At 44.0% G+C, this 27,806-nt stretch overlaps 1 protein-coding gene and 1 long non-coding RNA gene across 9 annotated transcripts in view; one reads left to right on the top strand and one right to left on the bottom strand.

The window, feature by feature from the left end:
• Positions 1-391: 391 nt before the first annotated feature.
• LOC105498947 (uncharacterized) lies at positions 392-11,373 on the bottom strand. The gene is made up of 3 exons (XR_011617224.1): positions 11,219-11,373; positions 3,642-3,745; positions 392-655 (listed from the first exon to the last, which is right to left on the bottom strand). It is a non-coding gene; the product is annotated as an uncharacterized lncRNA (long non-coding RNA).
• A 158-nt stretch (positions 11,374-11,531) lies between these two features.
• Positions 11,532-27,806, top strand: part of LOC105499060 (formin homology 2 domain containing 3) — a 497,377-nt gene continuing 481,102 nt past the window's right edge. For 4 of the 8 annotated variants that reach the window (XM_071085772.1, XM_011771492.3, XM_011771490.3 and 1 more), the window contains exon 1: positions 11,545-11,820. In XM_071085772.1, the coding sequence (XP_070941873.1) occupies positions 11,656-11,820 (165 nt within the window). In that variant the 5' untranslated portion in view covers positions 11,545-11,655. Of the gene's footprint in view, positions 11,821-27,806 lie in introns of all 8 variants that reach the window. The other 4 variants (XM_011771498.3, XM_011771497.3, XM_011771479.3 and 1 more) reach the window with 3 other exon arrangements.

Here is a 27,806-nt window from a genome sequence, read left to right as displayed (position 1 = left end):
ACAGTTTGGTAAAATAGCTTTGCTTTTTCTTTATTTCTAAATAGGTAACTAGCTAAAACTTTTTAGCTGGAAAAGGTGATGTTACCTTACAAAAAATAATTGAAAATTGGACACCCAAGACCCTTCTACCCCCACACAATTGCTTTCCAGTGGCTAAAGTCAATGTACATTATTTGTATTCTGTTTTACTCTAAAGATTTTGTGTATTTCAACATGGTCTTCCTAAGTACATTTAAACAATGCATGGTTGTATTCATGTATTATAAGTAGTAAAACTATACCCCATATTGATAGACATATACATTTCTAGTTTTTTATTTTATAATTAATACTACAATAAACCTTGTTTTTGAACATGGCTATTATTTACTTATTCATATTTTTTTGCTCTTGCTAAATGATTTTCTAAGATTATGAATGGAATTCCAGGATAATATTTACGAAAATATTGCCAGGTACAGTCATAGTATTTTCCAGTAGAAACGTGCAATATAAAGTGTGCAGTGTTTCACTAGCATGCAGATCCACGTGTTCAGGTTCCCTGGAGTCAGGCTTTCAAGCGTGTCATAAGGAACATACACTCCAGCTCTTCCCTGGTGTAGCCCATTGTGTTTATGGCACCTTCGTAGGACCAAGGAGGCAGCATGTACAGTCTCTAGAGAAAATGAACCAGAGTGGCTTCAGGATTTAGAGAATGTAGAAGTGTGCGTGACAACAAGAATGCGGGGAGAGTAACAGGAACTGAGGAGTGGACAGAGTGACCCTGCTTCTTTCCCCACCCAGTTCTAGGTAGGCTAGAAGGCTGAAAGATGCAGGCCTACTGCCAGCACCAGTGGGGCCTAGGACAAAAGTTCAAATGCATACCCATATGTCATATGTCTAAATATTTCACATTCATAAATTAAACATAAGAAATATTAAGTAAAATATGTGCCAGCCTCCTACTCTAACAAAATCCTTGGCACTCTGCATAGGAGCACAATGGCATGTGAAGAGCTGGTCCAGCTCCTGGTTGCCAGCCATAGCCTACAGCCATTTTCTTCCCATCCCTGAGCCATGAAACCCAGATGTGTAGACACTAAAAACTATACATTCAAACTCTGTCCATACCCTCCCCTGCAATCAGCTGCCATTTAGCCCCTTTTCAGGCTTAGGGGTGCATCCCTGCAGATGCGCTGGAGAAGACACACACATATAGGCATAAAGGGAGCATGTTCAGAGCCATGTGGGCAGGGAATTCTGAGGTCCTGGTGCCTGGAGGATAGTCTAGGGAGCAGCTTGGGGTGGGCATAACATCTTGGTCCTGTGGACTTGCCCTACAGGAAAGGATGGCAGGAGCAGGGCCAGGGTGAGGCCTTCTAAAGCATGGAGCCCAAGGCAGGGACCTCTCTTGTTCTGGGCTAAGGGCAGTGTTGTTAAATTTTTTTCTGGAGAAAGTAAACTACCCTGGAGGAAAGACCTAAAGATAGTCAAGAAATGAGCCATTTGTTCACTGGTTTGGTCTGCAATGAAGTCCACCAGGCAAAGTGCCTTTATTGTACCTGAGAGTTTCCAATCAGCTTTCTTTCTTTTCATTTCTTTTTCTTTTTTTCTTTTTTTCCCTCTTTTTCTCTTTCTTTCTTTCTTTCCTTCTTTCCTTCTTTCCTCCTTTCCTCCTTTCCCCCTTTCCCCCTTTCCCCCTTTCCTTCCTTCCTTCCTTCCTTCCTTCCTTCCTTCCTTCCTTCCTTCCTTCCTTCCTTCCTTCCTCCCTCCCTCCCTCCCTCCCTCTCTCTCTCTTTTCTTTTCTTTTTTCTTTTCTTTTCTTTTCTTTTCTTTTCTTTTCTTTTCTTTTCTTTTCTTTTCTTTTCTTTTCTTTCTTTTTTCACAGAGTCTCAGTCTGTTGCCCAGGCTGGAGTGCAGTGGTGCAATCCTGGCTCACTGCAACCTCTGCCTCCCAGGTTCAATCAATTTTCCTGCCTCAGCCTCCCAAGTAGCTGGGATTACAGGCACCTGTCACCACACCCAGCTAATTTTTGTAGTTTTAGTCGAGACAGGGTTTCACCATGTTGGTCAGGCTGGCCTCAAACTCCTGACCTCAAGTGATCTGCCTGCTTCATCCTCCCAAAGTGCTGGGATTACAGACGTAGGCCACATTGCCCAGCCTCCCAATTGGCTTTCAATATGATGAACAGCCAAGGATCATGCCATTTGAGGAAAATGTCTACTATAAAAGAGAAAAAAAAAAAAAAAAGAAAGAAAAAGGAGAAAGGAAGAACCCAAAGTGCACAGAAGCAGAAACAGTGCAGCAAAAACAAGAAAATGTCAAAGAAAATGTAGTTAATAATATCAGGGAAATCCTGGAAATAACAATATATTTTTAAAAAAGAAAAATCAAAGAACAAGACCGAGTTCTTGAAAAGTAAAAACATGAATGCTGCAATACAATATTCAGTAGAAGAAAAGGAAATACAGTTTAGGAAATCTCCCAAAAAGTAGAAGAAAATAATCAGAGAGACTAACAGCACAGAAAAGTTGAGAAAATTAGAGAATCTGCTTAGTGGTCCAACATCTGAATAATAGGAGTTCTAGGAAGAGCAAGCAGAGAACACTGTGGAGAGGAAATGATCGAAAACAAGATACAAGAACGTTTCTACATCAAAGGGCAGGATCTCTGGATTAAATAATATCCATACAATGACAACAGGATGAATGAAAAAGAACCCACACCAGGGCACCTCATCATCATGGAATTTCAGTATATTGGGAATAATGAGAAGGTTCAAAAAGCTTCCAAAGGGAGAGGAAAAAAAGGTTACCTATACAATGTAGAGTAACCTATACAGTTGCCCCTTGATATTCATGGTTGTTTGGTTCCAGGACCTCCCTTGGATACCAAAATCCATGGGTGCTCAAGTCCTTCACATAAAATGGTGTAGGTGTAGTATTTGATATAACCTATGCACATCCTCCTACATACTTTAAACCATCTGTAGATTACTTATAATATCTACTACCATGTAAATACTATGTAAATAGCTGTTGTGTTGTTTAGGAAATAATGACAAGGAAAAAAAAGTCTGTACATGTTTAGTATAGATGCGAGCATCTGTTCTGTTTTTGAATATTTCCAATCTGCATTGGTTGAATCCATGTATGCAGAGCCTACAGATACAGAGGGCCAGCTTATAACACAGCACAAATAGTCTCAATAGCAACAAGAAAAATTAGAAGACAATGAAGTAATGCCTCAAAATTCTGAGTAAAAATCATTCTAACCTAGAATTATATAGCATGTGTTATATTGTTGCAGAGATGACTACAACATTTCTTCATATCCAGGTACTTGCACCTCTTTGCAATGTGATTTCACTTCTTCCATCAGGGAGTGAAATCTATTTCCCCACTTCTTGAATCTAAGCTGGCTTTGACTTACTTCAACCAAAAAACTAGTAAAGTTGATACAGCATAATTTCTAAGCCCAGGGTTCAAGAGATCTTGCAGCTTCCACTCTTGATCTCTTAGAAGGCTATCCTAAGTCTACTAGTGTGAAGAAGCCAGATCTAACCTATTAGATGAGAAACTCAAGGAGGAGAGATGAACCATTCTAACTGGTTCATTCTAACCCCATCTAGACCAACCAGCTGATAGCCAGCATACATTACCAGGCATGGAAGGAGGCTATTTTAGTTCCATCTGCCCCAGTCAAGTTTCTGGATGACTGCAACTACATGGGTGATCCCAGCTAAGACCAGCTCAAATTGCTGACCTACAGAATCAACAGAAAATAAAATGGTTGTTATTTTAAGCTACTACATTTTGGGGTGGTTTCCTATACAAAAAAGACTAAATAAAACAGAAATTGGTGCCTGGAAGTACAGTGCTACCATAACAAACCCCTAAATTGTATGACATTGGTTTTAGAACTGGGCAAGGGGCAGAGGCTGGGAAAGTGGCGAGGAAACCATTATTTGAATCTGCATGCAGATGAGGACTTTATCCTCAGATACAACTGCTCTGATGCAGAGACCTGTTACCTAAAAAGACAAAGTGTATGGCCCTTTCACACTCAATATACAATGGTGAAATTGGGACAGAATAACTTCAAGAGGCACTCACATTTAAAAATAGACAGACTGGGGTCAGGTGTGGTGGCTTACATATGTAATTATAGCACTTTGGGAGGCTGAGGTGGGTGGATTGTTTGAGCCCAGGAGTTCGAGACCAGCCTGGCCAACATGGTGAAATCCTGTCTCTACTAAAAATACAAAATTTAGATAGATGTAGTGGTGTGTGCCTGTAATCCCAACGACTTGGGAGGCTGAGGCATGAGAATCTACAGGGGGCGAAGGTTGCTGTGAGCCAAGATCGTGCCACTGCACTCCAGCCTGGGTGACAGAGTGAGACCCCATCTCAATAATAATAATAATAATAATAATAATAATAATATAATACAAATAAAATAGATTGGAAGACACACAGCAGTCATTGATTCATAGCAATGCTGAATTCTAGCCAGACATATGTTGCCAGTTTCTCCTACTCCAGGAGACTATGGCCCAGTTCCGCTTATATGGTTTCCAAGTTTTTGGTTCTCCGTGATCCTTAGTTCCCATGCTCTGATAGAACCTTCCTTTTCCAAAAGAAATGGCTGCGTGGTTGCAGCTGAGAAACTTTTTTACCTTAGCTTTTAAAAAAAATTAATTTTAGTTTTATTTCATTATGAATTCAGGTACAGTTTTGTTATATGGGTATATTGCATAATGCTGGGGTTTGGGATTCTAGTGAAACCATCATCCGAATAGTGAACACAGTATTGAGACGGTATTCAGTAAACATAATAGGTAGTTTTTCAACCTTGCTTCCTTCCTCTTCCCCTTTTAGAGTCCCCAGTACCTATTATTTCCATCTTTATATCCATGAGTGCCCATTATTTAGCTCTCACTTATAAGTGAGAATATGTGGTATTTGATTTTTTTTCTGGGTTATTTCACTTAGGATAATGGCCTCCAGCTCAATCCAAGTTGCTGCAAAGGACATGTTTTCATTCTTCTTTATGTTTGTCTGCTTCTTATCCATTTCAGGTTGGAGTTCCAGAAGTTTCTTTTTATTTTGAACAATCTCAGTCCCTTTTAGCCTAAGCCGACAGTGCTTTCATAAATACAACTATCTGAAAAATGTTGTGGATTTTCTATGAATCTTATTAGGGTTTACTCCACATGCCAAACACTATACCCGTAATTCTTCCTCCTCTGGGCCTGTCATGCTGTTGTGGAACACCACCCTTAACATTCTTAGAAGCCCTTTTGTATAAATGAGAAGATCTGCTAGGTACTACCTTAAATCTCTCTGAGACTGTAACAAAGTGTCTTACAACTGAATTGTAGCTTTTTCTTTTTTTCCATAGCTATCTGGTCTTGCTCTGTCTCTCAGGCTGGAGTGCAGTGGTATGATCATAGCCCACTATAATCTTGAACTGCTGGGCTCAAGCAATCCTCATGCCTCAAAAATGTGGTTGAATTCCCCACACTGGGAATTCCCCACACTGGGAATTACAGGTGTGAGCCACTGCATTCAGCCTACAACCACATTTTTAAACTGATCTTTACCAAGGTTATTTCTTACTTTGAAGGTCTTTTTCTAACTGGACAAACTGGGGATGAGAAATTGTTTATTTTATAACCCAGCAAATTTTAACTACTCACTCTGCTTGCAAACAGAATTCATTGTAATATGCAGCTACAAGTACCCAACAGATGCTTCCAACATACTGTCTAAAGATCTCCTTAGCCAAGTTTATAAGCTCATTAGATACATTTTCTATCTTCCAAATTACTCTAGGCAATTGTCTTGTTAATTGTTTAATTGCTGCATAACTCAGGTAACCATTTTTTCCAGTCTTCAGTAGCAATTTCTTTACCAGGTTTTCTAGGCCAGACCTGGCCTCTTCACATGGTAGTCTCAGGCCAGCATTCCAAGAAGGTGAAAGGAGATGCTGTAATGTCTCTTGAGGCCTAGTTTCAGAAGTCACACAATGTCACTTCCACCATATTCTATTGGTCAAAGCAAGTCACAAAGCCTCCCCAACTCAAGGAGTGGAGAGATAGACTTCACTTTGTGACAGGAGAAGTGGCAAAGTCATATTGGAAAATGGTGGGAATACAAGGGATGGGAGGAATTATTGTAGCCCTCTTAGTCAGCCAAACTGCCACACCAAGGCAAGTGCTAGGACAATGACTTAAGATTGTTTGAGACATAAAATTTTTCAAAATTTTATCTGTTCTCAGAAAGTTACTGGAGTATGTACTTACAAAAAATGGGAGTGTAAACTAAGAAAGAATAAGATAAGTGAGCTGGGAACTGGGGCACCTGCACAAGAGAAAAGTCAAGAAAATATCCAGAAGGATAGGGCTGAGGGAGCCACATTTCAAATTGGAGTAGGAGGATGGAATAGAACTGAAAGCTTGTTTGACAATATTGAGAGAGGCATTCGTAGGACTGTTGCAGGATATGAGATGATTTAGCCAGCTGTTCAAGAAAAAAATCAAATGAAAAAAATTGAGACAAACATTAACTTGAGGAAAAACAAAAAGTTGTACAAGAAAGGGCATGTAATCATGTACACGACGGCACAGATATGAACAATATTAACATCATAAATTTTAAAATCACTGAATAAGAATTTGACTAAAATTGTGACAAATCAATATTGGAAAAGGAAATGGACTATAAAGAAGCTAAAATCCTCAGGTAGTGTGATAGAAGATCAGTGTATTATCTAAAATTGATAGGTCAAAGTATAGCAGTGTACTCATATTGTTTAGAAACAAGTGGCTCTGGAAAGTGTGTATATTAATGGGGGGTGTCATAAACTGAGATCAGATGTCTGTTTCTGATATCTTCTTATAACTTTTTATTACTCTTAGCCTTTTAAATTAAGATAAATCATTACATTTCTAAAAAGAAATAATTTAAAAAGTAGTCTGAGAAAAAATTGGCTGTTAGAGAAAAAAATTATTAGTAATTAGTAAATTTTTGCCAAGGCAAAAATCCTTAAAAAATTAAAGATAGCCTATATAATTGAAAAGTCATTTTAGGTGCCAATCCCTGAAGTTTTCAGATTAAAATTCAGTAAGGCAAATTCTAATCCTGAAAGTCTTCTAGTTAGTGGAGTAGGCATATACAAGCATAAGTTTACAATGTAACATGAAAAGTGCTACAGTAAGAGCATATATAATTTGAGACCACAAAAGAAAGACAGACAGTCCTTGTTTGGGGTAGAGTTGGAGATGGCTCTCCAGAAGAGTTGACATTAGAAATGAGATTTGAAAGATTAGTGGGTTCAGCTGACTAGATAGGAAAGCACATTCTAGGTTGAGATGCTCACCACGAAAAAGCTCAGCATGTCTGGGAAAGAGTAATAAGTTTGGCATGGCTTGAAAGCAGGCCGTGAAGCTGGGAATGACCAACCGTACGCCTGGAGTGGTGGACTCAGGTAGGTCTTAGAGGGCTGTGTGAGTTGTGCTAAAGGGTTTGGAATGTAAGGATTTTACCCTGTGGTGTGACATGTCAAACACACATTGTAGAATGATCACTAGCTCTGGGGAAGCCAGTGGAAGACCAAATGCAGAATGCAAGTCTGGGGAAGTCATCAGAAGACTAGCAAAGAAAGTGAGGGCTAGAAGCTGGCAGTGAGCCGAGACCGCACCACTGCACTCCAGCCTGGGTGACAGAGCGAGACTCCCTCTCATAAAAAAAAAAAAAAAAAAAAAAAAAAAAAAAAAAAAAAAGGCCGGGCACTGTGGCTCAAGCCTGTAATCCCAGCACTTTGGGAGGCTGAGACAGGTGGATTACGAGGTCAGGAGATCGAGACTATCCTGGCTAACATGGTGAAACCCTGTCTCTACTAAAAAATACAAAAAACTAGCCAGGTGAGGTGGCAGGCGCCTGTAGTCCCAGCTACTCAGGAGGCTGAGGCAGGAGAATGGCGTAAACCGGGGAGGTGGAGCTTGCAGTGAGCTGAGATCTGGCCATTGCATTCCAGCCTGGGCCACAGAGCAAGACTCCGCCTCAAAAAAAAAAAAAAAAAAAAAAAAAGAAAAAAAAAAAGAAAAAAAAAAGAAAGTGAGGGCTAGAGAGAAGGGAAGAATTGAGAAATATTTTAGAGGCTGATTCAGTAACAAGCCATAGTGACCAATTGCAAGACGCAGGAGTCAAAAATGAAAATGACTTTGATGTTCACACATTCATTAGACATTTATTGTGTGTCTTCTCTGTGGTAGGCATAGAGCTGAATATGGCATGGTTGTTGTCCCAGAGGAGCTTTTTATTTAGTGACAACACAGGATAAATTAACAGTAACCATAGCTGTGGTGTTCTATGCTCCAAGGGCTTGGAGAGCATTGGAATCAGCAGACAGGCAGGTAAAGCAGTCTGGCAGATGACAACCTTGCAGAAGAGGTTCTGGATGGGCAACCAGGTTGGGGTGTTGGGTTGAATGTGTAATTGAGTATGATGTGGTAACTAGGATAGGGATGTTGAGTTGCCCAGTGAAAATCAGAGCCTAGAAGTGAGGAGAGGGACTCCTCTGTGAGTATAGAGTTGGATGCTATATGCATGCAGGTTGAGGAGGGTTGAAGCCAGGAAAATCTAGAAGAAATGTGAACAGGACCAAGAGGAGGATGAAGCCCAGAAAGACTTGAGAAGAAGCTGTCAAGTGAGGAGGAGAACCTACAGTGGGTAGAGCTATTGAGCTGAGGGAATAAGAGTCTGAGAAAAGAATCATCCATGGTGCCATGGTGACAGATGCTGCCAAGAAAGTGGGTAGCAGGGCTAAGGTGTCTTCCAGGTAAGAAAATTAGGCTGGCATTGATGGTCTTGGAATGGCAGGAAGGGGTTGCCCTCCAGATGTCATGGGGTATGGAGAAAAGGTGATGAGGATGCTGAGAAATGAATATGCTCTCTCTCAGAAATTGGTTAGGAAGTGATGATGAGATAAGCCAGGGAGCTAGAGTGAGAAGTGGGCTTCAAAAAGATGCAGCTTTTAAGATGGAAAACATTTGAGTATTTATTCTCATTAGGATTGAGTACATAACTTATGGGGCCCAGTGCACAACAAAAATGCCAGGACTCCTTAAAAAAGTATTGAAAAAATTCAAGACAACAGCGGCTAAACGTTAAACCAATGTGGGACCCTTTAAAGTGTAGGGCCCTGTGTGGCTTCATAAGTCGCACATCAGGAAGCAGGCCCTGCTTCTCAGGGTAAGGAGCCAGGGGAGGAAGGTGGAAGTGGGTGGATCACTGATAGAACCCCGGGCAAGAGCAAGGGATGAGAGGGACCTGGGGTCCAGGTGGGGGCAGAGCCTTGAATGGGAGGAAAAGTAGGACTTTGGTCACCTTCTGAGAAGTGGGAGATGGAAGATGGAAAATAAGATGAAAGATGAAGAGGAGAGGGTGCTGGAAGTCATTCTGGAGAAATTATTTTCCTTATTGACTAATTTCTGGGTGGAGGAAAGTGGCAGAAGCTTGCAGCAGTATCAGTGGAGTAAGAGGCTGAGAGGCTTTGGGGAGGAAGTGGGGCATTGAGTGGTCCCACTAGCAGCAGGCACTTGGTAGATGGGGCAGGAGCAAGCCAGGTACCCAAAGGACAGGTGGGACTGAAAGAGGGGTGTGGAGAGGAGGCCCCTGAGAGGATGGACTGGGATCCGGGTTGGGAAAGTGGTAAGAAATGGGGTGGCCAGGACTGGAGGGCTTTTTCAGTGAGGAGGGAGGTGGACATGAAGATGGAAGTGCAGGAGGCCCATCTCGGAGGGGAAGAATTTGTGCGTTTAGTATTCTGGCTGTGAGGAGATGCGGAAGTTGGTGTAGGTCCAGTCTAGAGCAGGGGTCCCTAACCCCGCGGCCGCAGAGCGGTACTGGTCCGTGGCCTGTTGGAACCGGGCCACACAGCAGGAGGTGAGCGGCGGGTGAGCGAGCATTACAGCTGAGTTCCGCCTCCTGTCAGATCAGCCGAGGCATTAGATTCTCATGGGAGCGACAGCCCTACTGTGAACTGCGCATGCGAGGGATCTAGGTAGCGCCCATGTATGAGAATCTAATTCTTGATGATCTGAGGTGGAACAGTTTCATTCTGAAACCATCTGCCCTCCCTCCCCCCAACGCTCCCCACCCCCCCCCCCGCCACTGTCCGTGGAAAAATCGTCTTTCACAAAACCGGTCCCTGGTGCCAAAAAGATTGGGGACGGCTAGTCTAGAGGATTCATTCAAAGAGTTAAATAGCAAAGCAAGTAGAGCTAGAAGTTCGTCTGGAAGGAGCAGAAGTGTCGTGGAATTATTATTTTAAGACCAGGCATAAGTGTGTATGTGTGGCAGGGAAAGAGATCATGGAGAGGGACAGGTTAAAGATGTGGGCGAGGCTGCTAAGTAGGGATAAGGGTTTCTTTTCCCTTGAAACCAGAGGAAAGGGAGAGAGACGCATTATAGAGTCGCCTTGAAAAGACTCGGATGTTAAGAGATACTGAGTGTTACGAGGGCGATCTATATGAGTGGGGAGGAACCAGGAATTGGCCTTGGTCTAGGAATGGGGAGAACCATGAATTTTTCTTGGAAACGAAGGGGGTCGCCCGTGAGCGGCGAGGAGAGCGGTGGGAGGCAATGCCGAGTCTCGCCGCTCCCGCCTGGCAGGGGCGGGCAGGACGCAAACCTTCCCTCCCAGTCCCTCGGTTACACAGGGCATCCCGGGCTCTCCGCAATTCGGGGACCTTGCCAGAAGGGCTCCCACCTCCCCAAGCCCCTGCGGCCCCACAAGGTCCAGTTAGGGCTTTTGAAGGCCTAACTGGGGAGAGGCCGTGGTGATGCAGAGGTTTAACCAGCACCCGCCGGGCGCCCCGGGGGCCAGGCCTGGCGCTGGAGTACCGCAGCGAAGCCTCGCAGCCCCCACGCCTCTAGTCTTTAGGCTTGTGCCTAAGAGCGGCCTGGGTTCCCTGGCGCACCCTCCTCTTTCTTAGCTTCTTTCTTTTCCTACGGGAAACCTCCCCGTATCCTTAGGTGGGGCTCCTGGTTGCTGCCACCACCCCCCTTGCTGCCGGAGCCGGCTCCCTGTCCTCCTGGTGCCCTGCCGGGATATTCCAAATCTGGGCAGCAGAAGCCGGCCGCCGCCGCCTTTATCTGGAAAGGTTTAAGCCCTCTCCGGGTGGGGAAGAAGTCAGAAGGCCGCCTGTCTCCCCGTCCCCCAACCCCCCACCTCGGTCCTCCAGGCTCCGAGGGGTGCAGCTTGGCCTGGGGCCGCGCGGCGCACGTGCAGTCGAGTCCGGCCGCCGGGCCTCCCCGCCCCGCCGCCGCCGCCGGCCTTTGGCGCAGGGCTGCGGATGCCGCGCGAGCCGTCTCCCTTGCACTTTCCCGGCGGCGGTCCCGTCGGTCGGGGCAGACAGGCCGGGGTTAGAGGACCCGGAGGAGGGGAGGAGCCGGAGGAAGAGGAGAAGGAGGGGGCCCGTCGGCCCCGCCCCCGCCCCGCCCCGCCCCCAGCGGCCGGAGCCCGGGCTGCAGCCGGGCGCGCTGGAGCCTGCGAGCCCGCGAGCCAGCGAGCGGCGGCTGCGGCCTCCCCTGCGCGCAGCTACCCAAGCGTCCCGGCCCGCGGCCCCGCTAACCCCGGGGCCCGCGTCCCCGCGGCAGGGATGCATCATGGCCACGCTGGCTTGCCGGGTGCAGTTCTTGGACGACACGGACCCTTTCAACAGTACCAACTTCCCCGAGCCCAGCCGGCCGCCGCTGTTCACGTTCCGCGAGGACCTCGCGCTCGGCACCCAGCTGGCGGGGGTCCATCGACTGCTGCGGGCGCCGCACAAGGTACTGCCCGGCGGGGTGGGCTGGGCCCCCTGGACGCAGCCCGGTGCTGCGGTGCGCGCCGCGGTGTGGGCGCCGAGGCCCGGGGCTTCGCGGGCCCCCTGGGCTGGCCTGGGGCGGCCCCAGGGGACCAGCTCGAGGGCAAATCCCCCTCCCCGTTGGACAGAGGGGCTCGGGGCACCCGCCGGTTGGCGCAGGACCCTTCGGGGCGGGCGGGAAGGAACGGCCAGAGCCGGGGGCGGGCGTGGCAGAGCAGGTGCCGTGCCGGCCCGAGGCGGGATGGAGAAGGCTTCCCGGAGCCGCGCCGTTAGCTCGGCCGGGTGGGCGGGGTGGGGCTAGGACGCGGGCTGTCGGCCTTGGCACTCGGGCAGGCACCAAGCGGGACGCGGGAAGAAGCGGGGTGCCGCGAGACTCAGGTCCCTTGGAGGAGAGCTCTGAGCGACGGCCGGGACAAAACCTCTCTCAGGCCTCTGGGGTCGCTGCGGGCGGCCACGCGACCCTCGCGACAAAGCACGCTTCCCGGCGACACCGCCTCCCCCTTCCCCCCGAGACGCCGCCGAGGACGCCGGCCGCGCACGGCGATAGCGCTCAGGGTATCCCCCTTTTCTTCTGAGAAGCAGGTGGCCTTGGGAACCTTGGAGCAGTGGCTGTGGGAGGAGGGGCGGGGGCGCCGAGGGGCGGCGCGCTCACAAAGCCTCAGCCTGGCAGCCCGAAATGAGTGTCCCCAGGGAAGAATGGCTCTCAGTCTACCCGTTAGAGAGGTTGTTTTTTTTTTTGTTTTTTTTTTTTTTTGGTAACCTTTTGCAGGAGGATAGGCCTCTTGCAAAGTATTTGTTGCAAAGAGCTGGGTATTGAAATCATTTTGTTACCCAGGAAAACCCTTCCTCTCACTTAAACAGATTGAATGCAGCTTGCAGAATTACCTTCCCAGTATGTTTTCTGCCTAGGATTCATATCAAAGCTTGGAGATGATTTATTTCTTGAGGGTCAACACTGACACATATTTGGAAGAGATAAGGGTTGATACCCCAAATAACAAAATTGATTTAAAAAAGAAATCCTCGGATTTCTGTATGATGTTGAACTGCTTTGCAAGTAGAGGAGGAGGTTGGTTGTGTGAGGAAACTGGTGGACTTTGGCAGTGGTAGTTTCCTCTCTATTAGTGTATCAGTGCTTTCCTCCTCTACTTAATTAGTAACGTTTTCAGGAATAAGAAATGGGGCATTTCCATCTCATTCTCTCCTGGTTGATTCAGGACAGATACAGTTGTGGAAACCTCTCTGGCCACAAGAGCACATTTGATTGGGAGACAGAGGGTCATCATCATCCAGAGTGATGTATTCTGGATTCAGCTGATCAGAATCACTTTTGTAAATTATTTGGTTCTTCTCAATTAGTTGATTCAGTGAAAAGTTTTGGAAGAGCTTCTTCTACATCATGATTATTCGGGCCACTACGGTCTCTGATTACAGTGATCTTTTGTTGAAACCACCAAAGGCTCATAATTGTGACCCTGTGACCTTGAAGTGGTTTCCTTGGATTTCAAACCCTATATACATGGATTAACCTTTCAAGCTGGGAGCTGTAGTATGTTTTCATGTTTCCATGGAACAGCCCCACAGTCTTGATCCTGGTCTGGTAGGAGAAAATCCTGATGCTCCTCCACTGCCCCCCTCCTCCTCACCCCAAACTAGAAGCCCCAGAAGAGCAGTTGCACTGGCTTGCAGAACTTTCTAAGGTGTTCCTTGTGGAATGAACAGAACCAGAAGAAGTTCTACAGAGACCCTTGACTTTTGTTTTGGGAGCCAGCCAGCCTCAGTCTCAGAATCTTTTGCCCCAAGAACCCTGCAGTTTGTTTTTCCCATCTATAGCAAAGTGAGCAACTGACTTTATTGATGAGGGTTCTGTAAAGCAGAAGCCAGGGCATATATGTGCCTAGGTATACATTAATATTGTTAAGATGATATTAGCTTCCATCAGAGAATCTTAAAATTGGATGATCCACCTGTGATAGAAACAGCTGGAGTTTCAAGCACTTGGCACGTAGTGTATGCCTCACCCAGGCTCTCAGTGCATGGTTTCCTTTCACACTACACAGCTCCATAAAGTAGGGACTTTGATTGTCCCTATTTTAGAGATGAGGAAAGTGAGGCAGAGTGGCTAACCCACTTTTTGTGCTAGAAGTGGGGAACTGAGATTCAAACCAGCCTTGTGTGACTCAGGGCATCGGTGTGGTTCTGTTCTGGGAACCAGGTGTATGGCTGTGGACAGAAGCCATGCCTCCTGGGTGTCTTCCATTAACTGGAGGGGTTCACCCTGTCACCTTCGAGGGCCAAGCACTCTTAGGCCTGGGGACAGGTGAATGTTGTAAGTGACGAAAAGCCTTGAGGCAGAATTCCTGGCATGACACAGAGTGCATAGTCAGAAGTGGGAACATGTAGTTACCAACTCTGCTGTGAATTAGCTATTGGGGGGTCCGTTGACCTGGGTGAGCTATCATCCCAGGACCCAGCCACCAGTGAGGCTTTTTGGGCCACAGGGTGTGCTTCTTCCAGGTCCCACAGAGCCTGGGATAGCCCAGAAGTGGAGTTCTGTGCAGAGAGTGCATTCTCAGTGGGACAAAGAGGGGAGAAGAGTGAGCGTGGGACAGGCAGACACTCAGAGTGCTCTCAGCTTGCCTGCACATTCAAGTCCCTGAGGGAGTCATTTTTTTTTTTTTTTTTTTTTTGGTGATGGGGTCTCACTCTTGTCACCCAGGCTGGAGTGCAGTGGTGTGATCACAGCTCACTGCAACCTTGACCTCCCTGGGCTCAGGTGATCCCTCCCACCTCAGCCTCCCGGGTTGCTGGGACTATAGGCGTGCACCACCACACCTTGCTAACTTTTGTATTTTTTTGTAGACATGGAGTTTCACCATGTTACCCAGGCTGGTCTTAAACTCCTGAGCTCAAAGTGATCTGCCCACCTTGGCCTCCCAAAGTTCTGGGATTATAGGTGTGAGCCACCATGACCGGCTGGGAGTAAACTTTTGGCTGAAGTAGGTCACATATACAAAAAAGTGTACAGGGTGTAAGTGTACAGTTGGGTGAATCTTCTTGAAGTAAATGTACCTGTGTAGGCAGCGCTGACAAGGCCCCCTCAGAGGGTCCTCATTTTTGAAGTTCTCCTAGGGATTCTCCTGTGCTGGCAACCTTTGAACTGGACAACCTGTCAGGCCTTTCCTGGCTGAAACTTGAATGTGGACATCTTTTCTTAACCTAATGATGTATTAATTTAGTTCACGTCTGCTGACTCCATTAGAAGTTGAAGTTGTTCGTTTAACAAAATTGTCATCTCATGCGAAGAGATCGTGATTATTATGCTGTATCATTTTTTATTTCTTAAACTGATACATTATTTTAAAAAACCTTCATCTGCTTATAGTAGTTCTAGGGAATATGATTAAATAAACGTTAGTTTTCTAACAAAAAGTTCAAATCAGGTGCCATATTCTCGTTGGGGAGATGTTCATTTTGGTGGTTATATGTTCTAGGTTGGGCTAAGCGAGACATTTAGGTTTTGTTTTCAAATGCTGCAAAAGTAGATGTTTATTTCTGGCTTAATATTTTAAAAGAAAAATGGTAATTATAGGAGTTCTAATTTAGAAAAACCTCTGCAGTAGCATCCATAGAATCTTAGACCTTTTAAAGCTTAAAATGTGTTTGGATTGATTTATGCTACTGGCCTTTAATGATCTAAAGATTCTTTTTTCACTTTGATAGACAACACTGGAACTGTCGAATATTTTTACAAAAAAGTGATGACTGTTTTAGTGTGCATGTTAAAATGACAATTATTACTTCATGATTTAATTCAGGAAATGTTTTGTTGCCCAGAGTGAGCTGGACAGAGTGGAGTTATAATAGCTGTCATGTCCTAGGCATTTGCCTCAGCTAGAACCATCCTAGAGGGACATCAGCTCACCAAGCCCATGGCCATTCCAGGGCCAAGTACTGATACTGTTGCAACTCATAGGAGGAGAGACCAAGGTTGGAAGGAAATCACCTGGTCACACAAGTGAGAAGTTCCGAGTTGGCATGTGACAGCAGATCTAGGCTCTTAAGGACTCCACTTTTGTGTCCTGAATGTTCTCCTTCCAGGTAGCTTGTCTACATTTCAGCGTGCCTCCTCTCATTGGATTAGCCTTGAGTGTACTGTGTTCATTCGTTTTTCACTACCTTTGTCTTTGTGGTTGCCTTGCTGCCTCAGCTATCCCATCTGTAAACAGCTGATTACAGTGAGGATTAGAATCTAGCTACTCCAAGTGTGAGCTGTGGATCACCTGGGCTATATTAGAAATGCACACTCTCAGGCCTCCCCCAACCTGCTGAATCAGGACATGCATTTCATCAAGATGCCCTGGTGATTTTTGTGTACACTGCAGTCTGAACAACGTGGATTACAGGTGATTTAGGTCAGGCTCTCAGTACATGGGGGTTCTCACTGTCTCCCCTGTTCTCTGATAACTTCCCTGAGGGAGAAGATCTGGCTGTTCAATCCTCTGGTGTTTCCCTCAAAGCTGAGTAGTGCTAAGATAGAATGTGCGCTAAGTTGATTGATTGGTGTTAGTTTTAGAACACAAATCCACTGGTATTACTGCACTAATGAATTTCCACCTTAATCCTCTTAAGGGACACATCTGTTTGCTACATTACATTAAGATTTTAAAAAGATGAGATCATTAGTAAACTTGGCAAATGTGTTGTGTCATAGTATCTTAGGACAACACTGTTTAAGAATGTTGTATGAACAGCTAAGAGTGTCTCCGTGTAAGCAGAGTCGAATCTGACTCCACTGTAATTAGCTCAGTTGGTTAGAGCCTCGCTATTGAGATCAGGATCATGGGATTGAAGCCTTCATGGGTCAGTTGGCTTTGTTTCATGCATGGCCACAGACTATATCGGTAACCTAGCCAGACATCCAGCAGGTGCTGTCATGGCCCCTTGCAAGGATCTGGGTTGGAATAGACTGGCATCAATCTTTGGGAAGGAAGGGGCTATTCTGTCATGAACTTATGCTGGAGGCTGCACTGTAGGCCTCCATGTATAGCTTTATTTATCCTCACAACAACTCTAGCAGGCAGGCAGATGAGGAATCCCCAATTAACAGATGGGGAAACTGAGGCACAGGAGGTTAAGCAGGTTGCCTAAGGCTATACTGTGTTTAAGGAGCTGAGATTTAAGGTCTTTTTTTTTCTTCCTCCAACTCCTGTTGTTAACTGTGTCCCATTATTAGAAAACCAGCATAGCCCATGCTCTCTGTGCAGGTGGGGGTGGGGTAGGGTTGACTGCATTGCCCTTGCACGCGGCTGCCTGTCACAGTGCCGTGATTTAAGTGGTTGTGCTCTGGCAAGCCCTCCCAGGGTTGATGCTCTGTGTCTACGCCTTTTGTCCTTGGAGTCCAACATGAGTCCCTCTGGAAAACAACAGGACTGCCATTGCCCTCCCATTCTGGACTCTGAAATGTTAGTTCTTAATAGTGTCGACTTTAAAACTGATTAACATGCTGAGGCCAACTCAGGAACAGCCCTCCCCCACCCTCCTTTTCTCTCCATAGTTTATCTCTCTCTGAAGATGATACTTTTGAACACTTGGGAACTTTTCTGTCTTCAGAGGACAGCAATCACCTGCTCCAGGCAACCCCCGCACCTCATCTCTCAATGACACTGCTGTTGCCTGTGGCTGGCTTAGAGGCATAGCTGGGTCGTCCTCTGCTGGCTATTTTCAGAGTCTTGGGTTTGTCAGCATCTGCTCCATTAGAGAGACAATCGGAAGTTTTTTTGGGGTGGAGGGGGAGCTGGGGGACTGTTTCTGAGCTTTGTTCTAAACTAAGTTAGAAAGAATGGGGAACATTAAGTTACAGTGAATGTTAAGCTTTGACACAGGGATGCAATTAGCAAAATCCAGATTGTGAAGACTTACAGTTTCTCCAACAGATAAATTGCAAAAGAAAGAAAAAGATGGAAGGAAACCTTAGATGAAAAGAGATGGAAGAGATACATCAACCAAAGGCAATATGTGGCTGTGATTGAATGCTGATTCAAATACATTGTAAATAAATATTTGAGATCACTTGAACATTTGAGCAGTGATATTTAATATTAAAATTATTAATTTTAAAGTGTGATAATAGTATTGTGGTTAGGTTTAAATAACAGTTTATGGCTTTCAGAGATACATACTGAAATTTTATGATGTCTAGAATTTGCTTCAGAATAATTCCAGATAAGAGACAAGTAGGTGAGTCAGTATATAGGTGGAACAGGATAGACTGTGAGTTAAAGTTGCATTATAGGTATGTGGGGAGGGGTCATGATACTACTTTCTATACTTGTGCATATACTGAAATATTTTTATAAAAGAGCTAAAAAAATTAGGTTACAATTCCAATAGTCCCCTTGGGATCAGAGCTCTTTCAATAAGTGTTACTGTATGATCTGAGTGTGTTTTCTATGGCTGAGATGGCTAACCATCAGTGGATTTTTTTTTCATACCTCCATTGATGCTTTGCTTCCCACGCTGATTGTTGTGTTCTCCTTAGAATCTTAGAAAAACAAGTGTAGAACATCTGTCTTTTTATGTTCAGAGTGTCTTTCTAGGCTCAATCAATTCCCATGATGAAGTAAACAATTGTCAGTTATGTAAACTATTAGCTTAGCAAGCGAAATGCTAAGGTATATTATACCTGTGGTTTCAGTATATGCTCCTCAATTTTTATCACTAAGCTGTGAAGTTGCTAAGGCCATAATAAATGATACCAATATATAAAGGCACTCAGTTTCCCAAGGCTGTTCATGCCCATGACATGCCTGCATAGCCACACTGGGGTGTTGCCCAGTTCCCAATGAGCCAGCTCTACCTCCACCTTCAGTATGCCTCAGAAGAGGATCTCAGTTTACAGTGAATGGCAGTGATGCTGTAATGTACATGAAAATGTAAGTTGATTGTATACCTTGGCACCCTTATAATTACAGTCAACATTGATTTTCTATGGGCAGATAAACTTATTTACAAATTAACTGTTAAGGAGGGAGGAAGAACGATTATTTTTTGAAAAAAAAATTACCACCAATCAGCAAAAAAATATATACCCAGAAGTTTCTCTGTCTTTAGAGACACATAGTAACAAATGGAATCTACATCATATCTGTTTACAAACTGGAAACATCCAACTCCTCTTCACCAGTTAGTTTTGTAATCTAGAAATTAAAATGTTAGACTCCAAGGAAAAATGTTTAGGGTTTAATGTTAGAAAAGAAAATCTTAAAATTTTTGATCAACTTGAAAAAAGGGAAACTGTTAAACAACTTGCAGTTCAATATAGAAAGGTATTCCTAGCCTTGGCAAAAATGAAACAAATTAGTTTCTCATTGAATATCTTTAACATTCTTGAAAAAGAGAAAACCAAGAAGGAAACTCCTTTGGTGCTGAGATGCCTCATCATGCACTAATTTTTATAGCAGAGAATGAAATGCCAGAGCTGTAACCAGAGTGTGTGGGACAAGCCCAAGATTTTTTTAAGTTCTCAGAATAGAAGATAACCAAGGCATCTTCTGACTGCTTGATCAGAGCCAAAGAGTGGCTTGGGGTGTATGGCAAATAAATTGATGGGCAAACACTACCAGCTTGCATGGCTGGACATTGACAGGCTGGAGATTCTGAGTTGGGGGGTGTGTCCTTGGGGGAGAGAACGAGGAGGAGGGTCCCTCTGGCTAAACCAGAGCCACACACCACCTGCAGCCAATCACTGACCACATTTTTGACTAAAGAAGTTTATACCAATTGCATTTTGTATCACTTTAACAATTGTTTGGTTTCATTTATGATTTGAGGTCACCTTCTTCAACCCTCCCAGAGTCAATGAAAATGAGCATGTGGTGACACTGGGGTTGAGACAAGTGGTTGATAGAATACTGTCCCCCTCCTATGTTTGTAGTGTGATTAAATGAAAGCAAAATGAAATATTGTTAAGGGTGCTACACCCTAGAAACCTAGCTTTTAACCCTTCTGAACAATAAGGAGGAAACTTATTTCTGGGAGTCTTAGTGGCTGTGGTCCTCTGATTTCATGACATAAGTGCTTGCAGCTGGAAGGGCATGGGTGCTGGAGCCCCTGGGAGAGCAACCAAAGAGGGGACATTTGCAGTGTCCACGTGGTGGGGAGTGTGGAGGACTCAGAACACAGTCTACAGTGGAGCCTCTGAGGTGCCTTACTCCCACAGCCTCGAGTGTGTTTCTGGGCTCTGGGGTCCATTGTCTGTCTAGGGGTTTGTGTGCTGACCTTGCACTGTCTTACTCACTGTAGTTTACAATAGGTCTTGATGATGTCTGGTGGGGTGGAGGCTTCCTGCTTGCCCTAGAACATAGCCATTAATGGAAAGAGAGGAAAAGTTAGAACCAGATATGGTCCATTCAGTGACCTTAATGTAGAGGAATAGGCTAGCCAACCAGCTTGCATGACCAGTGAAAGAGGAAAGAGACATTTAAAAAATGAGAGTCAGGGCCCGCCATTGCTGAGGCTTAAGTAGGTAAACAAAGCCACCGGGAAGCTGGAATTGGGTGGAGCCCACCACAGCTCAAGGAGGCCGGCCTGCCTCTGTAGACTCCTCCTCTGGGGGCAGGGCATAGCTAAACAAAAAGCAGCAGAAACCTCGGCAGAGGTAAATGCCCCTGTCTGACAGCTTTGAAGAGAGCAGTGAATCTCCCAGCACGGAGGTTGAGATCTGAGAACAGACAGACTGCCTGCTCAAGTGGGTCCCTGACCCCTGAGTAGCCTAACTGGGAGATATCCCCCACTAGGTGCAGACTGACACCTCACACCTCACATGGCAGGGTACACCCCTGACGAAGCTTCCAGAGCAAGAATCAGACAGCAACACTCACTGTTCAGCAATATTCTATCGTCTGCAGCCTCCGCTGCTGATACCCAGGCAAACAGGGTCTGGAGTGGACCTCAGGCAAACTCCAACAGACCTACAGCTGAGGGTCCTGACTGTTAGAAGGAAAACTAACAAACAGAAAGGACACCCACACCAAAACCCCATCAGTACGTCACCATCATCAAAGACCAAAGGCAGATAAAACCACAAAGATGGGGAAAAAGCAGTGCAGAAAAGCTGGAAATTCAAAAAACCAGCGCGCATCTCTCCCTCCAAAGGAACTCAGCTCATCGCCAGCAATGGATCAAAGCTGGATGGAGAACAATTTTGACGAATTGAGAGAAGAAGGCTTCAGTCGATCAAACTTCTCAGAGCTAAAGGAGGAACTATGTAACCAGTGCAAAGAAACTAAAAACCTTGAAAAAAGAATGGATGAATGAATAACTAGAATAATCATTGCAGAGAAGACCTTAAAAGAACTGATAGAGATGAAAACCATAACATGAGAACTACGTGACAAATGCACAAGCTTCAGTAACTGACTTGATCAACTGGAAGAAAGAGTATCAGCGATTGAAGATCAAATGAATGAAATGAAGCGAGAAGTGTAGAGAAAAAAGAGTAAAAAGAAATGAACAAAGCCTCCAAGAAATATGGGATTATGTGAAAAGACCAAATCTATGTCTGATTGGTGTGCCTAAAAGTGATGGGGAAAATGGAACCAAGTTGGAAAACACTCTGAAGGATATCACCCAGGAGAACTTCCCCAACCTAGTAAGGCAGGTCAACATTCAAATTCAGGAAATACAGAGAACGCCACAAAGATACTCCTCGAGAAGAGGAACTCCAAGACACATAATTGTCAGATTCACCAAAGTTGAAATGAAGGAAAAAATGTTAAGGGCAGCCAGAGAGAAAGGTTGGGTTACACACAAAGGGAAGCCCATCAGACTAACAGCAGATCTTTCGGCAGAAACTCTCCAAGTCAGAAGAGAGTGGGGGCCAATATTCAACATTCTTAAAGAAAAGAATTTTCAATCCAGAATTTCATATCCAGCCAAACTAAGTTTCATAAGTGACGGAGAAATAAAATCCTTTACAGACAAGCAAATGCTTAGAGATTTTGTCACCACCAGGCCTGCCTTACAAGAGATCCTGAAGGAAGAAGTAAACATGGAAAGGAACAACAGGTACCAGCCATTGCAAAAACATGTCAAAATGTAAAGTCCATCAATGCTAGGAAGAAACTGCATCAACTAGCGAGCAAAATAACCAGCTAATATCATAATAACAGGATCAAGTTCACATTTAACAATATTAACCTTAAATGTAAATGGACTAAATGGTCCAAGTAAAAGACACAGACTGGCAAATTGGATAAAGAGTTAAGACCCATCAGTTTGCTGTATTCAGGAGACCCATTTCACATGCAGAGACACACATAGGCTCAAAATAAAGGGATGGAGGAAGATCTACCAAGCAAATGGAAAACAAAATAAAAAAAGCAGGGGTTGCAATCCTAGTCTCTGATAAAACAGACTTTAAACCAACAAAGATCAAAAGAGACAAAGAAGGCCATTACATAATGGTAAAGGGATCAATTCATCAGGAAGAGCTAAATATCCTAAATATATATGCACCCAATACAGGAGCACCCAGATTCATAAAGCAAGTCCTTAGACTTACAAAGACTCTTAGATTCCCATACAATAATAATGAGAGACTTTAACACCCCACTGTCAACATTAGACAGATCAATGAGACAGAAAGTTAACAAGGATATTGAGGAATTGAACTCAACTCTGCACCAAGCAGACCTAATAGACCTCTATAGAACTCTCTACCCCAAATCAACAGAATATACATTCTTCTCAGCACCACATCGCACTTATTCCAAAATTGACCACATAGTTGGAAGTAAAGGACTCCTCAGCAAATGTAAAAGAACAGAAATTATAACAAACTGTCTCTCAGACCACACTGCAATCAAACTAGCACTCAGGACTAAGAAACTCAGTCAAAACCACTTAACTACATGGAAACTGAACAACCTACTCCTGAATGACTACTGGGTACATAACAAAATGAAGGCAGAAATAAAGATGTTCTTTGAAACCAATGAGAACAAAGATACAACATACCAGAATCTCTGGGACACATTTAAAGCAGTGTGTAGAGGGAAATTTATAGCACTAAATGCCCACAAGAGAAAGCAGGAAAGATCTAAAATTGACATCCTAACATCACAATTAAAAGAACTAGAGAAGCAAGAGCAAACACATTCAAAAGCTAGCAGAAGGCAAGAAATAACTAAGATCAGAGCAGAACTGAAGGAGATAGAGACACAAAAAACCCTCCAAAAAATCAGTGAATTCAGGGGCTGGTTTTTTGAAAAGATCAACAAAATTGATAGACCGCTAGCAAGACTAATAAAGAAGAAAAGAGACAAGAATCAAATAGAAGCAATGAAAAATGATAAAGGGGATATCACTGCTGACCCCACAGAAATACAAACTACCATCAGAGAATACTGTAAACACCTCTATGCAAATAAACTAGAAAACCTAGAAGAAATGGATAATTTCCTGGACACTTACACTCTCCCAAGACTAAACCAGGAAGAAGTTGAATCCCTGAATAGACCAATAGCAGGCTCTGAAATTGAGGAAATAATTAATAGCCTACCAACCAAAAAAAGTCCAGGACCAGATGGATTCACAGCCGAATTCTACCAGAGGTACAAGGAGGAGTTGGTAGCATTCCTTCTGAAACTATTCCAATCAATAGAAAAAGAGGGAATCCTCCCTAACTCATTTTACGAGGCCAACATTATCCTGATACCAAAGCCTGACAGAGATACAACAAAAAAAGAGAATTTTAGACCAAAAATCACAAGCATTCTTATACACTAGTAACAGACAGACAGAGAGCCAAATCATGAATGAACTCCCATTCACTATAGCTTTAAAGAGAATAAAATACCTAGGAATCCAACTTACAAGGGATGTAAAGGACCTCTTCAAGGAGAACTACAAACCACGGCTCAGTGAAATAAAAGAGGACACAAACAAATGGAAGAACATACCATGCTCATGGATAGGAAGAATCAATATTGTGAAAATGGCCATACTGCCCAAGGTAATTTATAGATTCAATGCCATCTCCATTAAGCTACCAATGACTTTCTTCACAGAATTGGAAAAAACCGCTTTAAAGTTCATATGGAACCAAAAAAGACCTCACATTGCCAAGGCAATCCTAAGCCAAAAGAACAAAGCTGGAGGCATCACGCTACCTGACTTCAAACTATACTACAAGGTACAGTAACCAAAACAGCATGGTACTGGTACCAAAACAGAGATATAGACCAATGGAATAGAGATATAGAACAGAGCCCTCAGAAATAATACCACACATCTACAGCCATCTGATCTTTGACAAACCTGACAAAAACAAGAAATGGGGAAAGGATTCACTATTTAATAAATGGTGCTGGGAAAATTGGCTAGCCATAAGTAGAAAGCTGAAACTGGATCCTTTCCTTACTCCTTATATGAAAATTAATTCAAGATGGATTAGAGACTTAAATGTTAGACCTAAAACCATAAAAACCCTAGAAGAAAACCTAGGTAATACCATTCAGGACATAGGCATGGGCAAGGACTTCATGTCTAAAACACCAAAAGCAACAGCAACCAAGCCAAAATTGACAAATGGGATCTAATTAAACTAAAGAGCTTCTGCACAGCAAAAGAAACTACCATCAGAGTGAACAGGCAACCTACAGAATGGGAGAAAATTTTTGCAATCTACTCATCTGACAAAGGGATAATATCCAGAACCTATAAAGAAGTCAATCAAATTTACAAGAAAAAAAAAACCAACCCCATCAAAAAGTGGGCAAGGGATATGAACAGACACTTCTCAAAAGAAGACATTCACACAGCCAACAGACACATGAAAAAATGCTCATCATCACTCGCCATCAGAGAAATGCAAATCAAAACCACAATGAGATACCATCTCACACCAGTTAGAATGGCAATCATTAAAAAATCAGGAAACAACAGGTGCTGGAGAGGATGTGGAGAAATAGGAAGACTTTTACACTGTTGGTGGGACTGTAAACTAGTTTAACCATTGTGGAAAACAGTGTGGCGATTCCTCAAGGATCTAGAATACCATTTGACCCAGCCATCCCATTTCTGGGGATATACCCAAAGGATTATAAGTCATGCTGCTATAAAGACACGTGTATATGTGTGTTTATTGCAGCACTATTCACAATAGCAAAGACTTGGAATCAACCCAAATGTCCACCAGTGACAGACTGGATTAAGAAAATGTGGCACATGTACACCATGGAATACTCTGCAGCCATAAAAAAGGATGAGTTCGTGTCCTTTGTAGGGACATGGATGCAGCTGGAAACCATCATTCTCAGCAAACTATCGCATGAACAGAAAACCAAATACCGCATGTTCTCACTCATAGGTGGGAATTGAACAATGAGATCACTTGGACACAGGAAGGGGAACATCACACACCGGGTCCTATTGTGGGGAGGGGTGGGGGAAGGATAACATTAGGAGATATACCTAATGTAAATGACGAGTTAATGTGTACAGCACACCAACATGGCACATGTATACATATGTAACAAACCCGCACATTGTGCACATGTACCCTAGAACTTAAAAGTATAAAAAAAAAAACAACAACGAGAGGTCATATCACTCCTCTGCTCCAAACCTCCCTTAGCCCTGCTGCCATTCAGGGCAAACCCCAAAGTCCTTGAGTAGCTGGTCCACTTCTTCATGAGGGCAGAGTTTTTTGTTTTGCTTTTGTTTTTTTAAATCTGTTTTGTTTACTGGTGTAGCCCAAGAGCCTAGAACAGTGTCTGGCACATAGTGAGTGTAAAGTAAATATTTACTGAGTGAGTGGATAACCATGATTTAGAGTTAGAAGGGAGGAAGAATAGTCTGCTCATCACAGCCATCTCCTGGCAGAAGTCTCTTGTGTAAAGCCTCTGCTAGGAGCACCTCCTGACTTCTTCATGTATCATAGTGACCAGTTGTCCCCTGGCCTTCGAGTGTAGCTTTTCCCATTTTTGAGCTTTATTTTTTTTCTGAGATGGAGTCTTGCTCTGTCGCCCAGGCTGGCATGTGGTGGTGTAGTCTCGGCTCACTGGAACCTCCACTTCCCAGATTCAAACAATTCCCCTGCCTCAGCCTCCCAAGTAGCTAGGATTACAGGCACATGCCATCATGCCTGGCTAATTTTTGTATTTTTAGTAGAGATGGGGTTTCACCATGTTGGCCAGGCTGATCTCGAACTGCTGACCTCATGATTTGCCCACCTTGGCCTCCCAAAGTGCTGGGATTAAGACGTGAGCCACTGCACCCGGCCTGAGCTTTATTTTTTAGAAGACCATTTCTCCCTAATTTGTACTTGGAGAGATATGTCCTCATATCCCCACAGATGGAGATGGACATGGCCCTTGAAAATTAATTGGTTGTGCCCAAGAGGATGGAAATAGAGTAAAGCCACAAGAACCATGACCCCAGGGTTTGGTCAAGGTGTGATCTGGGACCTACAACCTGCAGATGGTGTCTACAGGGGGCTGCTGGAAGTACCACACCTGTTACCTTCCCCTGTGGTGGCAGAAGTAAACAGCTGTTTTATGCCCATGAGAAAGCTGTGTAATATGGACTGTTTTTATTACTCAGATCAGGATGTGTTTATTGATGTGCATGTGTCTTGTACTCTAAAGCATCTTCACACTGTTGTTCCGTGCAGCTGTCCACTTAAACTGTGTGTGTGTATTCAGGATGACATTGCTGGAGAGAGGTTACTACTGACAAAGTTAGGCTTAGGGAAGGAAAGACTAACAAATAAGGATTTCTTCCTTATACAACAAAGCATCTGTTCCCGTCACAGAATGAACACATGGATACATTCAGAGACTACAGAAAAGCACATTGAAGAAATACAAATCACTTTTCTCACCACCCAAAGGGAACCACTCTTAACACTTCTGTGTCTTGCCAGAATTTTAACATCTATTCATAATAATATCTGAATGCTTTCCTAAGTCGTTAAATATTCTTGGAGCACATCATCTTTAATGACAGTTTGGTAATCCAGTCTATCTATGTGCCATGATCCATGTAACCATTGTTCCCGGGTTCCATGAGGGGAAGTGCTCTTTCTTCTTGAATGTTAAGTTTGTCCATGCTTGGTACTTAATACATATTTGTTAAACGAATGCATGAATGATTGAACTATTGGAGGTTTAGGTAGTTACCAATGAGGAAAATACAGATAGTGCTATAATACATACTTGCAGAAAAATAAATCTTTTTTTCTTATATTTGATTACTTCCTTAAGATGAACTCTCAATGTCTAGTTGCTGAGTTGAAGGATAAAGATTTCATCTTGGATAGGAGCAGTTTCCCTCATTTTAAGCATTGGAGGTAGCTGGAAAGATGGTCTCTAAATCCATTTGGGGCAGGTGAAGAGCCAGGCCAAGTTATGAAGCCCAGCTCCAACCTGACTTCTTCCTTTCTTTGTGCAGCTGGTGTCACCTCCAAGACTGACACTTGAACTCAGAATACCACTAGGTGGGATTCAGAGATGATTGTTAAAACCGTGAATAAATTACGTGTATGTATCCCATTGTCTGTACCTATTTTGAAGAACAAAACTCATTCTAGGCTTTCCTGGCCATCCTCCAGACACACCCAGGCTGTGCACTGCGCACATTCGGACCCAGGACACTGTGGATCTCACTTCATCCTGTGGCTGCGTCCCTCCACCAGATGTAAAGCCCCAGTAGCAGGAAGCACATTAACTTACCTTTCATTTCAGAGTTCCTAGGACAGGGTCTGTTACATAGTAAACCACAAAAATACTTTTTTGAATATTTGCAAGAATGTTAAATGGAAAAAGTGCAGTATATGTTAACATACTTGATGATTGCAGCAATAGGAAAGTGTCTGAAGGGTGGGCCCTTAGTTTTCAGATCCCTAATATGTCGCCATGATTTGTGGATGTTACAACTCCTCCCCCA

Source organism: Macaca nemestrina, chromosome 19, assembly GCF_043159975.1.
Source record: "Macaca nemestrina isolate mMacNem1 chromosome 19, mMacNem.hap1, whole genome shotgun sequence".
Taxonomy (NCBI): Eukaryota; Metazoa; Chordata; class Mammalia; order Primates; family Cercopithecidae; genus Macaca; species Macaca nemestrina.
Note: the sequence above shows the minus strand (reverse complement) of the source record. Positions and strands in the feature narration are given on the sequence as shown.